At 47.8% G+C, this 11,370-nt stretch overlaps 1 protein-coding gene across 1 annotated transcript in view; it reads right to left on the reverse strand.

Annotated features, from left to right (window-relative positions):
- The window catches only part of LOC140407202 (uncharacterized), a 30,412-nt gene extending 21,152 nt beyond the window's left edge, over positions 1-9,260 (reverse strand). Inside the window, exons 1-2 of the mRNA XM_072494867.1 lie at positions 9,196-9,260; positions 6,444-7,762 (exon numbers count right to left, since the gene is read on the reverse strand). Of these exons, the coding sequence (XP_072350968.1) occupies positions 6,444-7,655 (1,212 nt within the window). The 5' untranslated portion in view covers positions 7,656-7,762; positions 9,196-9,260. The remainder of the gene's footprint in view (positions 1-6,443; positions 7,763-9,195) is intronic.
- Positions 9,261-11,370: the final 2,110 nt, after the last annotated feature.

Below are 11,370 nucleotides of genomic sequence, written 5' to 3' on the forward strand. Positions count from 1 at the left end.
CAGGTTTGTTTCGATGTCACTAGCTTTCAGAGCGCTGCTCCTTCCTCAGGTGAATGAAGAGGTATGTTCCAGAAACATATATATAGACAGATTCAAAGATGCCAGACAATGCTTGGAATGCGAGCATTAGCCGGTGATTAAATCTTTACAGATCCAGAGATGGGGTAACCCCAGGTTAAAGAGGTGTGAATTGTGTAAAGCCAGGACAGTTGGTAGGATTTCGCAGGTCAGATGGTAGGGGATGAATGTAATGCGACATGAATGCCAGGTCCCGGTTGAGGCCGCACTCATGTGTGCAGAACTTGGCTATAAGTTTCTGCTCGGCGATTCTGCGTTGTCGTGCGTCCTGAAGGCCGCCTTGGAGAACGCTTACCCGTAGATCAGAGGCTGAAGTGTTCCCCGACTGGAAGGGAACATTCCAGCCTGGTGATTGTCACGCGATGTCCGTTCATTCATTGTCGCAGCGTCTGCATGGTCTTGCCAACGTACCACGCTTCGGGACATCCTTTCCTGCAGCATATGAGATAGACAACGTTGGCTGAGTCGGATGAGTATGTACCGCGTACCTGGTGGGTGGTGTTCTCACGTGTAATGGTGGTATCCATGTCGATGATCTGGCACGTCTTGCAGAGATTGCCATGGCAGGGTCGTGTGGTGTCGTGGTCACTGTTCTGAAGACTGGGTAGTTTGCTGCAAACAATGGTTTGTTTGAGGTTGCACGGTTGTTTGAAGGCAAGTAGTGGGGGTGTGGGGATGACTTTGGCAAGATGTTCATCTTCATCGATGACGTGTCCCGAAGCGTGGTACACTGGCGAGACCATGCAGACGCTGCGACAATGAATGAACGGACATCACGCGACAATCACCAGGCAGGAATGTTCCCTTCCAGTCGGGGAACACTTCAGTAGTCAAGGGCATTCAGCCTCTGATCTACGGGTAAGCGTTCTCCAAGGCGGCCTTCAGGACGCGCGACAATGCAGAATCGCCGAGCAGAAGTTTATAGCCAAGTTCCGCACACATGAATGTGGCCGCAACCAGGACCTGGGATTCATGTCGCATTACATTCATCCCCCACCATCTGGCCTGCGAAATACTACCAACTGTCCTGGCTTGACACAATTCACACCTCTTTAACCTGGGGTTACCCCATCTCTGGATCTGTAAAGATTTAATCACCTGCTAATGCTCGCATTCCAAGCATTGTCTGGCATCTTTGAATCTGTCTATATATATATATGTTTCTGGAACATACCTCTTCATTCACCCGAGGAAGGAGCAGCGCTCTGAAAGCTCGTGACATCGAAATAAACCTGTTGGACTTTAACCTAGTGTTGTAAGACTTCTTACTGTGCTCACCCCAGTCCAACGCCGGCATCTCCACATCATGTATTAGTATGCAGTGAAAAGTATTGTTTCTTGCTATACAGACAATGCATACCATACATAAGGAAGAAAGGAGAGACTACAAAATGTAATGTCAAATCATAGCTAGGATGCAGAGAAAAGATCAACTTAATACGATGTAGGTCCATTCAAAAGTCTGATGGCTGTAGGGAAGAAGCTGTTCTTGAGTCGGTTGATACTTGACCTCAAACTTTTGTATCTTTTTCCTGATGGAAGTAGGTGGAAGAGAGTATGTCCGGGGTGTGTGGGGTCCTTAATTATGCTGGCTGCCTTTCCGAGACATCGGGAATTGTAGACAGAGCCAATGGATGGGAGGCTGGTTTGCGTGATGGATTGGGCTACATTCACGACCGTTTGTACTTTCCTGCAGTCTTGGGCAGAGCAGGAACCGTACACCAGAGCAAGCCAAGATACAACCCGAAAGAGTGCTTTCCGATGGTGCATTTGTAAAAGTTGGTGAGAGCCGTAGCTGACATGCCAAATTTCCTCAGTCTTCTGAGAAAGTAGTCGTTGGTGGGCTTTCTTAACTAGAGTGTCGGCATGTGGGGGATGAGCAGGACAGGATTTTGGTAATCTGGACATCTAAAAACTTGAAGCTCTCGACCCTTTCTACTTCATTCCCATTGATGTAGACAGGGGCATGTTCTCCACTACGCTTCCTGAAGTCGATGACAATCTCCTTCATTTTGTTAACATTGAGGGAGAGATTATTGAAGGAGAGAATGTTGTGTGATAACTAGAATATCAGTTTCAAATTTCTATCCTGTCCTGGCAGTGATGTCTCTGATTGATGTGTTTACAAGGGATTGGAATGGAAGGATTTGCAGTCGGAAATATCTCGATTCATTAGGACACAACTAGCATGAGCGATTCCAAAGTCAAGATAGGAATCCTTGCTCCCTGTTCCAAAAGGTTTCAAACATCAATGCCCCGGCCGATGAAGGCAAGCAGACCATAAGCCTTCTTAATCACCTTGGCCACCTGTGTTACCACTTTTAGGGAACTGTGGACCTGCACACCTAGATCCCTCTGTATGTTAATGTTCCTTAGGGTTCTGCCATGTACAGTATACAGAAAGTAAAGCAAATGTACGGGTTTAGAAAATCTAGACTATTGCTTAGCAACCAGGGTTATATTGGGACAGCATGAACTTTGAAGTGGCTCACAGTGTGACAAAGGTCTGGGGAATTGAAGAGAAATCCATAGACGTTGTATTGGATGGTGTCGGTCACTTGGTTTGAGAGTGTGGGTTGTCTGACCACATTTCACCCATTGGTTTGCATGGACTGTGTACTTACTGAGAACATTAAAAGTATGAGATAAGGTTTGTAACTTGTGTACACCGGATACACGACATGCCTGACAGCTCAATCAGCTCCACTCTCAGCTCAGGAGAGCTCAACAACACATCCTGTTCACCGGGGAGTTCTCCTGCTGCAGTGGGACCTACATTCCTGTTTTAACTGACAGCACGAAAAAACATCAGTTACTCATCTGACTGCTGTTTGTGGAATCTTACTCTGCTTTAACTGGCGGTCATGAAACAGCAACAACTTGTATTTATACAACATGATTAATGTAATAAAACATCCCAATGTGTTTCAGGGGAGACTCATAAAGAAAAACATTGGCACTGAGTCACATCGGGAGATATTTGAACAGATGGACAAACGCATGATTGGAGAGGCAGGTTTTAACAACAATCTTTAATCAGGAGAGAGATGGAGCTTCTAGGGAGTGAATTTCAGAGTTTCATACCCAAGTCCTGCCATGAATGGTGGAGTTATTAAAATCAGAGATGTGAGGTACCTCTTCCTACTCAGAGCCATCCCGATCTACATCTCCAAGGCCTTTTTCCAAGCAGTAGTCAAACTAATCATGGCGTTCATATGGCGGGGGGGGGGGGGGGGGGGGGGGAAAAGAATGCTAGGATCACAAAGAAGGTCTTACGAAAAACAAAATCAAGGGGAGGGCTAGCCCTCCCAAACCTACAATTTTACCACTGGGCGGCGACGGCCGAGCGAGTAAGGGGATGGATCAAGGAGCCAGCAGCCGAGTGGGTGCGCGCAGAGGAGGCCTCCTGTAAGGGGACCTCCTTCTGGGCCCTCACCACGGTGGCACTCCAATCCCCACCCAAAAAACACTCCAGCAGCCCGGTGGTGATAGCCACCCTCCAGTCCTGGAACCAGCTACGGCAGCAATTTGGCCTGACCAAAATGCCAGACAAAGCTCCCATCTGTAACAACCATAGGTTCACACCAGCACTGACCGACACCACCTTCAAAATGTGGAGACAGGACGAGGGGACACTGACACTCAGGGACCTATACACCAACGGCAGGGTTGCGACACTGGATGAACTGACGGAGAAATTCCAGATGACCAGGGGGAACGAGCTTAAGGTATCTGCAGCTGAGAAACTTGCTACGAAAGGAGACAAGGACTTACCCACAACCGCCACGACAGACATTACTGGAAGAGTTACTGGACACAAGCATATTAGAGAGAGGAAACTGCAGCGACATGTACAACCGACTGGTAGAAGGGGCCGACACCATACTGGACGCAACAAGAAGGAAATGGGAGGAGGACCTGGGGATCGAGATAGGATGGGGACTCTGGAGCGAAGCACTGCATAGGGTCAACTCCACCTCCACCTGCGCAAGGCTCAGCCTGACGCAACTAAAAATGGTATATGGAGCCCACTTAACAAGAATTCTTATGAGTAGGTTCTTCCCGGAAGTGGACGATAGATGTGAACGGTGCCAAGGAGGCCCGGCCAACCATGCCCACATGTTCTGGTCTTGCCCCAGACTTGTGGAGTACTGGACAGCTTTCTGCGAGGAAATGTCCAAAGTGGTGGGGGTGAGGGTGGAGCCATGCCCGAAAGTGGCGGTCTTCAGGGTTTTAGACCGGCCAGATCTATTCCTGGGGAGGAGGGCGGATGCCCTTGCCTTTGCCTCCCTGATCACCTGCCGTAGAATCCTGTTCGGCTGGCGGTCAGCAGCACCACCGCAAGCAGCAGACTGGCTGTCCGACCTCTCAGAATCTCTCCTAATGGAGAAAATTTAATACGCCATCCGAGTGTCAGACGACCTCTTCCACAGAACGTGGGAGCCATTCACCCAATTGTTCCGGGACTCGTTTGTGGCCAACAAACAAGGAGAAGAATAGCCAGGAACCAGTGGAAAGCAGCCAAAGCCTGAGAGGGTGAGATAGAACGAGAGATTGGGGGGTGGGTGGGAGAACAACTCATTCTAAGAGGCAGGAAAGGCGAACCGCGGGGGTGGGGTGAGAGGACGGAAGGGATAGGGAACAATAGAGGAGAGCCAGGGAGGTAGGTGGGGGGGGGGGGGGGGGGGGAACGTTAACCAACCTGACATCCACAGGAACAGAGAAAAAGGAGAATACAGGCGGAGGACGGGAGGGCCGGCTGCAGCGGCAGCGTGCACGAAAGACAACGGCGGCGAAATCCGACCGGGAGAAGCGAGGGCCATCACCGGCACCAGGCCCACTTGAGGATTGCCCTCCGGAAGTGCCTCGCCGGCACAAACGGATGCCTACTTACATGTATATACAAATATCCTGTGTACATAACGGTGAAATATACTCTGTACAAAAATCCAATAAAAAACATTTTTTTAAAAATCGGAGATGTGAAGAGGCCAGAATGAGAAGAGTGCAAACATCTCCGAGAGAGTGCGACTGGAGATTACAGACATAGGGAGGGGCGAGGCCAGGGAGGAATTTGAAACAAGGATGTGAATTTTTAAATTGAGGCATTACCAGACCAGGAGCAAAGTCAGTGAGCACAGGGCTGATGGTGAACAGGACTTGGTGTGAGAAAGCACTCAGGCAGCAGAGTTTTGGATGATCTCACGTTTCCGTGTGGGGTGAATGTGAGAGGCTGGACAGGAATGTATTGGAATCATCAAGTCAAAGGTAACAGGGGCATGGATGAGGGTTTCAGCAGCAGATGAGCTGGGGGTGGGGATGGACACAGGTGACATTATGGAGATTGAAATATCTGATATTAGTGATGGTGTGGATATGGGGTCAGAAACTCATCTTGGGGTCAAATCTGACACGGAGATTGCGCAGAGTGTGCTTCAGTCTCAGACAGTTCGCAGGGAGAGGGATGGACTCGGGAGTTAGGGAACGGCATTTCTAATGGGGACTGAAGACAATGGCTTTGATCTTCCCGATATTTAATTGGAAGAATTTTCTGCTCATTCAGTACTGGATGTGGGATAAGCAGTTTGATAATTTAGTAACAGTGGAGGAATGGAGAGGGATGGGAGTGAGGTAGAGCTGGGTGTTGTCAGTGTCCATGTGAAAACTAACAATGTGCTTTTGGATGATGTCACCTTGTGGCAGCGTGGAGATGGGAAATAGGAGTGGCCGAGGACAGATCCTCGGGGGACACAGATGAAAAGAATTTTGGAAAGGCAGGTTGGAGATGGGGTGCTAGTTTGCAAAGGTGGTGGGATGAACACTTTTTTAAAAAAAGGATGATTGATGATAGTGAATTTAAGAGAGAATCACTAAGGATATCAGTCACATGGAGAAGTTGGATAGTCAGCATTTTTCTGAGGATAGGGTCAAAGGAGCAGAAGGTGGGTCTCATGGACAAGGTGAGCTCTGAGAGGGAAGGAGATAGAGAAACTGGAGAAAGATGTAGTTCAGGGCTCAGACTTTGAGGAAATGTAGAAATAGTTTGGCCTGGTGGGTTAGTGGGAGGGAAGCAGCAGAGGCAGCTGATCAGATTGTCTCAACCTTGGTGACAAAGAAACTCCATGAGCTCCTCACACTTGTTGTTGGAGGTGAGGATGGAGGAGACGGGGGAGAGGGAGAACACTCCAAAAAGAACTAAGTTGTGTTTGAGACTCAACACACTGTGTTTAGCACAAAACTGATTTATTTGACCATTATCTACAATATTAGTGAAGATATATGGGCTGGAGTTTACTAACATCAGCAGAAACAGACCCTAATAAACATGGTTCAGTGTGGATATGATTAATCACAAAATCCAATCACTGTTGTTCATTGTGAACATGCTGGTGTTTGCAGAGGGTGGATGAGGTAGTAAATCCCTTCCCACACTCTGGGCAGGCGAATGGTCTCTCCCCAGTGTGAACTCGCTGGTGTCGCAGCAGTGTGGATGACTGAGTGAATCCCCTCCCACATTTGGAGCAGGTGAATGGCCTCTCCCCAGTGTGAATTCTCTGGTGCGCAGTGAGTTGTTCTGGTCCCCTGAAACCTGTCTCGCAGTAAGAGCACTTGAATGGTCTCTCGTCAGTGTGAACGCGTTGATGGCGGATCAGTTCCCCAGAACTTTTGTAGCACTTCTCGCAGTCTAGACATTTAAATGGTCTCTCAGTGGTGTGAACACGTTGATGATACATCAGTTGCCGATGACTTTTATAGCACTTTACACAGTCCAAGCATTTAAAAGGTCTCTCATCAGTGTGAACACTCTGGTGTTTCAGCAGGGTGGATAAATCAGTGAATCTCTTCCCACACTCTGAGCAAGGGAATGGTCTCTCCCCAGTGTGGACTCGCTGGTGCGTCAGCAGTGCAGATGACTGAGTGAATCGCTTCAAACACTCTGAGCAGGTGAATGGTCTTTCCCCCGTGTGAATTCGTAGGTGCACAGTGAGTTCTTCTGATCGCCTGAACCCAGACCCACAGTGAGAGCACTTGAACGGTCTCTCATCAGTGTGAACAATTTGATGACGCATTAGGTCCAGGGAACTTTTATAGTACTGCCCACAGTCTGGGCATTTGAAAGGTCTCTCCTCGGTGTGAATTCGCTGGTGTTTCAGCAGGTTGGATGACTGAGCGAATCCCTTTCCACACTTGGAGCAGGTGAATGGCCTCTCCCCAGTGTGAACTCGCTGGTGCGTCAGCAGCCCTGATGTGCGAGTGAATCCCTTCCCACACTCGGGGCAGATGAATGGTTTCTCCCCACTATGAACTCGCTGGTGTCTCAGCAGCTGGGAGGATTGAGTGAATCCCTTCCCACACTGTGGACAGGTGAATGTTCTCTCCACAGTGTGAACCCGCTGGTGTTGCAGCAGGTTGGATGATCGAGCGAATCCCTTCCCACACGCAAAACAGGTGAACGGCCTCTCCCCAGTGTGACTGCGTCGATGAGATTCCAACTCAGATGGGGATCCAAATCCCTCCTCACAGTCTCCACATTTCCAGGGTTTCTCCTCAGTGTGAATGTTGCCGTTTTCTTCCATGTTAAAAATTCATCGATATTCAGTTTACAACTAAATGGGGAACTGCGTCCGATTATGACGTGGTTTGCTTTGTGTTTCTTGATTGCAAATCCTCCCTTTCAAGTATTCTGTGAAATTGATTTGAAACAGAAAATAGGGAGTGAGAAAAAACCCACTAAAACACAAAGGCAGGTTCTGAAATTGAGCTGAATGAATCTGGTCATTTGTGGGGCCGGCACTAGGAAAACAATGACCAGGAAAGCTGCTGGATTTTTGCAGAAAACCAACTGGTTCATTCATGTCTTTCAGTGAAGGGAACTTGCCACCGTTGTGGACCGAGACAAGACTCTGCCCTCTGTAACAACATAATAGGAGAAGTAGAACATTTGGCCCGTCGAGCCTGTTCCACCATCCAGCACAATCATGGCTGATCTTAATCTTCAACTCCACTTTCCCATCAGTTCCCCAGATCCTTTTGACTTCCCAAGAGACCAAAACAATAATAATCTGTACTATTGTCACAAGTAGGCTAATCCGCATTATAACACTGCAATGACGTTACTGTGAAAAGTCCCTCGTCGCCACATGAAATGAATGAAAATCGCTTATTGTCACAAGTAGGCTTCAAATGAAGTTACTGTGAAAAGCCCGGTGCCTGTTGGAGTACAGAGAGGGAGAATTCACAATGTTCCCCGAATAGCACGTATTTGGAACTTGTGGGAGGAAACCCACGCCGACACAGGGAGAACAAGCGTGAATCGAACGTGGGACCATGGCGCTGTGAAGCAACAGTGCTAACCACTGTGCTACCATGCCGCCCTCAATTCCCTCCATCTCAGCCTTAAATATATTCAATGATGGTACACCCACAACCCTATGGGGTAGAGAATTTTGTGATAAGAGAAGCAGCGAGGGGAAGTGAGAGACACAGAGCGAGAATGGGAACAGAGGGACAGGAAAAGGTGTGGGAGACACAGAGCGATGGAGAAGTATTTTATAAACCTACAACTGAAGTACAATTTCCCAAACCCTAAAACTGCACCTTCTAGATGGACCAGGTCATCTTCGTGACTTGCCTGACTGTATTGGATTTCCTCTATTTGAATATGGGGCAGAGCGAGATCTTTGCCTTCAGTCCCCAGTACAAACTCCTTAGTCACTGACTCCAGCCCTCTCCCTGGGGATTGTCTGAGGCTGAAGTAAACTATTTACTAATTCCCAAACCGAGATTCTGAGCACACATTCACATCACCAACAGGGCCGCCTATTCCCACGATAGTAAGATTGACCGACTCCACCCTGGTCTCATGGGCGGATCCTATTGGCCCCAATAAAGATGGCGGCCGTGCATGCGCTCTGCTGCCCAGTGCCCCCCATAAAGATGGCCCCAACTTCGTCTATTGAACAAGATGGCGGCTGCATAATCGGTCCAAACACGGGACCTCGAGCTTTTCATTTGTGGTATAAGGCCTCCATCCGGTTTTATTAAAGCTTCCCTTCCTGCCCCAGGTGTTTATGAAGCCTCCCCTCTCGCCCACCGCCTCCATTTAACCTCACTCACCTGCTGTCTCCAATCACTTTCTGCTCTTCCTGCGACTCCAACATCAACCCATCCGCCCACTGGCAACACCCGCACTGCGCACGCTCCAGCATGAGCGGTAGTGCGCCTGCGCAATTAACGCCCGTAGTGAAGTTAGGGCATATTCACCCTCTCAGTGCATGCTGGGTAATCAAATCGCCATTACGACGAGATATTGTTGAATACAAATTCATCTTTCGTGGTCCGATTATAATTTGAACCACAGATGTAAAACGCTTAAGTCCGCATTATGAATGGTGGGGGATCTGCTCCATAGAATACAGAGAAGGAGAGGGTTGGCGTAGTTATTGTGGTAGATGTTGTTGCCAGCAACATCGGTAGCATACAGCAAGAGGTTCTCCTCTGGGAGCATGAGCATCTTAGATTGGAATTAAATAGCGAACAAAAAAGTAATACCCTCCAAATTTAACGAACAAAGACAAGGCAATAGTCAAAGTAGCAATACAGGCAATGATAACCAGAGTTATCAGATATGTACAAATATAATGATGCAACAGAGGGTCAAAGTAGGGAAACAGGATAGAAAGAGATTTAAATGCTCTCCATCTGAATACACCAGTATTTGTAATAATATAGATGAACTGATGGCAGAGATAGAAATAAATGTGCATGGTATCGCAGCCAATACAGGGATGTGTTTGCAAAGTTGCTGAGGCTGGAAACTGAATATTGCGGGGTAGTTGACTTCACAGAGGATAGGACGAGATGAAAGGGTATGTTCTGTTGATCACATTTGAGATCAACACAGTCGTGAGAAATTATCCTGGCTCAGAAGATGAAGATGTGAAAATGAAATGAAATGAAAATCACTTATTGTCACAAGTGGGCTTCAATGTAGTTACTGTGAAAAGCCCCTAGTCGCCACATTCCGGCACCTGTTTGGGGAGGCTGGTACGGGAACTGAACCATGCTGCTGGCCTGCATTGGTCTACTTTCAAAGCCAGCGATTTAGCCCTGTGCTAACCAGCCCTTGATTAGATGTAGAATTACGTCTCAGATGTAGAATTAGCTTGTCTGGAGATAAGCAAAATAAGTAGTAAGTCACGGTTGTACTTAGTAGTTTAAATGTCACCTAACAGAAGCAGCCTGGTCGATTTATAATTGCTGCAGAAATAATAGGGACTTGTGAGAAAGGTAATCGTAGGTATTTATCACCTGGATATGAATTGGATAATGTGAAATGGCAGGGGTAGGATTCAAGATGGCTGCCTTGTCTATACCCAGGACAGTTTAAGTGAAAGGTGGTGGCATGGTAACACAGTGGTTAGCACTGCTGCTTCACAGCACCAGGGTCCCAGGTTAGATTCCTGGCTTGGGTCATTGTCTGTGCGGAGTCTACACGTTATCCCAGTGTCTGCGTGGATTTCCTCCGGGCGCTCCAGCTTTCTCCCACAAGTCCCAAAGATGCTTGTTAGGTGAATTCTCCCTCAGTGTACCCGAACTGGCACCGGAGTGTGGCAACTAGGGGATTTTCACAGTAACTTCATTCCAGTGTAATGTAAGCCTACTTATGACACTAATAAAGTTCATTATTATTTAATTTTTATTTATTCAAGGGATGTGCATTAACGGGCTTGGACAACATTTATCGCTCATCCCTACGTGACCTCAAGAAGTTGGTGGTGAGCTTCCTTCTTGAACCCCTGAAGTACCTGAAGTGTTGGTACACACACAGTACTCTTAGGGAGGGAGTTCCAGTGACAGTGAAGGAATGGTAATATATTTCCAAGTTAGGATGGTGAGTGATTTGGAGGTGAACTTCCAGGTGATGGTGTTTTCATATATCTGTTGTCTTTGTCCTACTGGATGGTCGTGGTTGGGGGTTTGGAAGGTGTTGTGTAAGGAGCTTCGGTGAGTTTCACCAGTGCATATTGTAGATGTTACACACCATTGCCACTGTTTGTTAGTAGTGGAAGGAGTGAATGTTGTGGATGGGGTACCAATCAAGTGGGCTGCTTTGTCCTGGATGGTGTCAAGCTTCTTGCCTGTTGTTGGGAGCTCCACTCAGGCAAAGGCAGAGTATTGCATTACACTTATGGGTAGCATGGTGGTTAGCACTGTTCAGAGGTGGTAATGCCATTGAATGTCAAGGGGCATTGGTTAGATTCTCTCTTGTTGGAAATGGCCATTGCCTGG

Source organism: Scyliorhinus torazame, unplaced genomic scaffold (assembly GCF_047496885.1).
Source record: "Scyliorhinus torazame isolate Kashiwa2021f unplaced genomic scaffold, sScyTor2.1 scaffold_1329, whole genome shotgun sequence".
NCBI classification, from domain to species: Eukaryota; Metazoa; Chordata; class Chondrichthyes; order Carcharhiniformes; family Scyliorhinidae; genus Scyliorhinus; species Scyliorhinus torazame.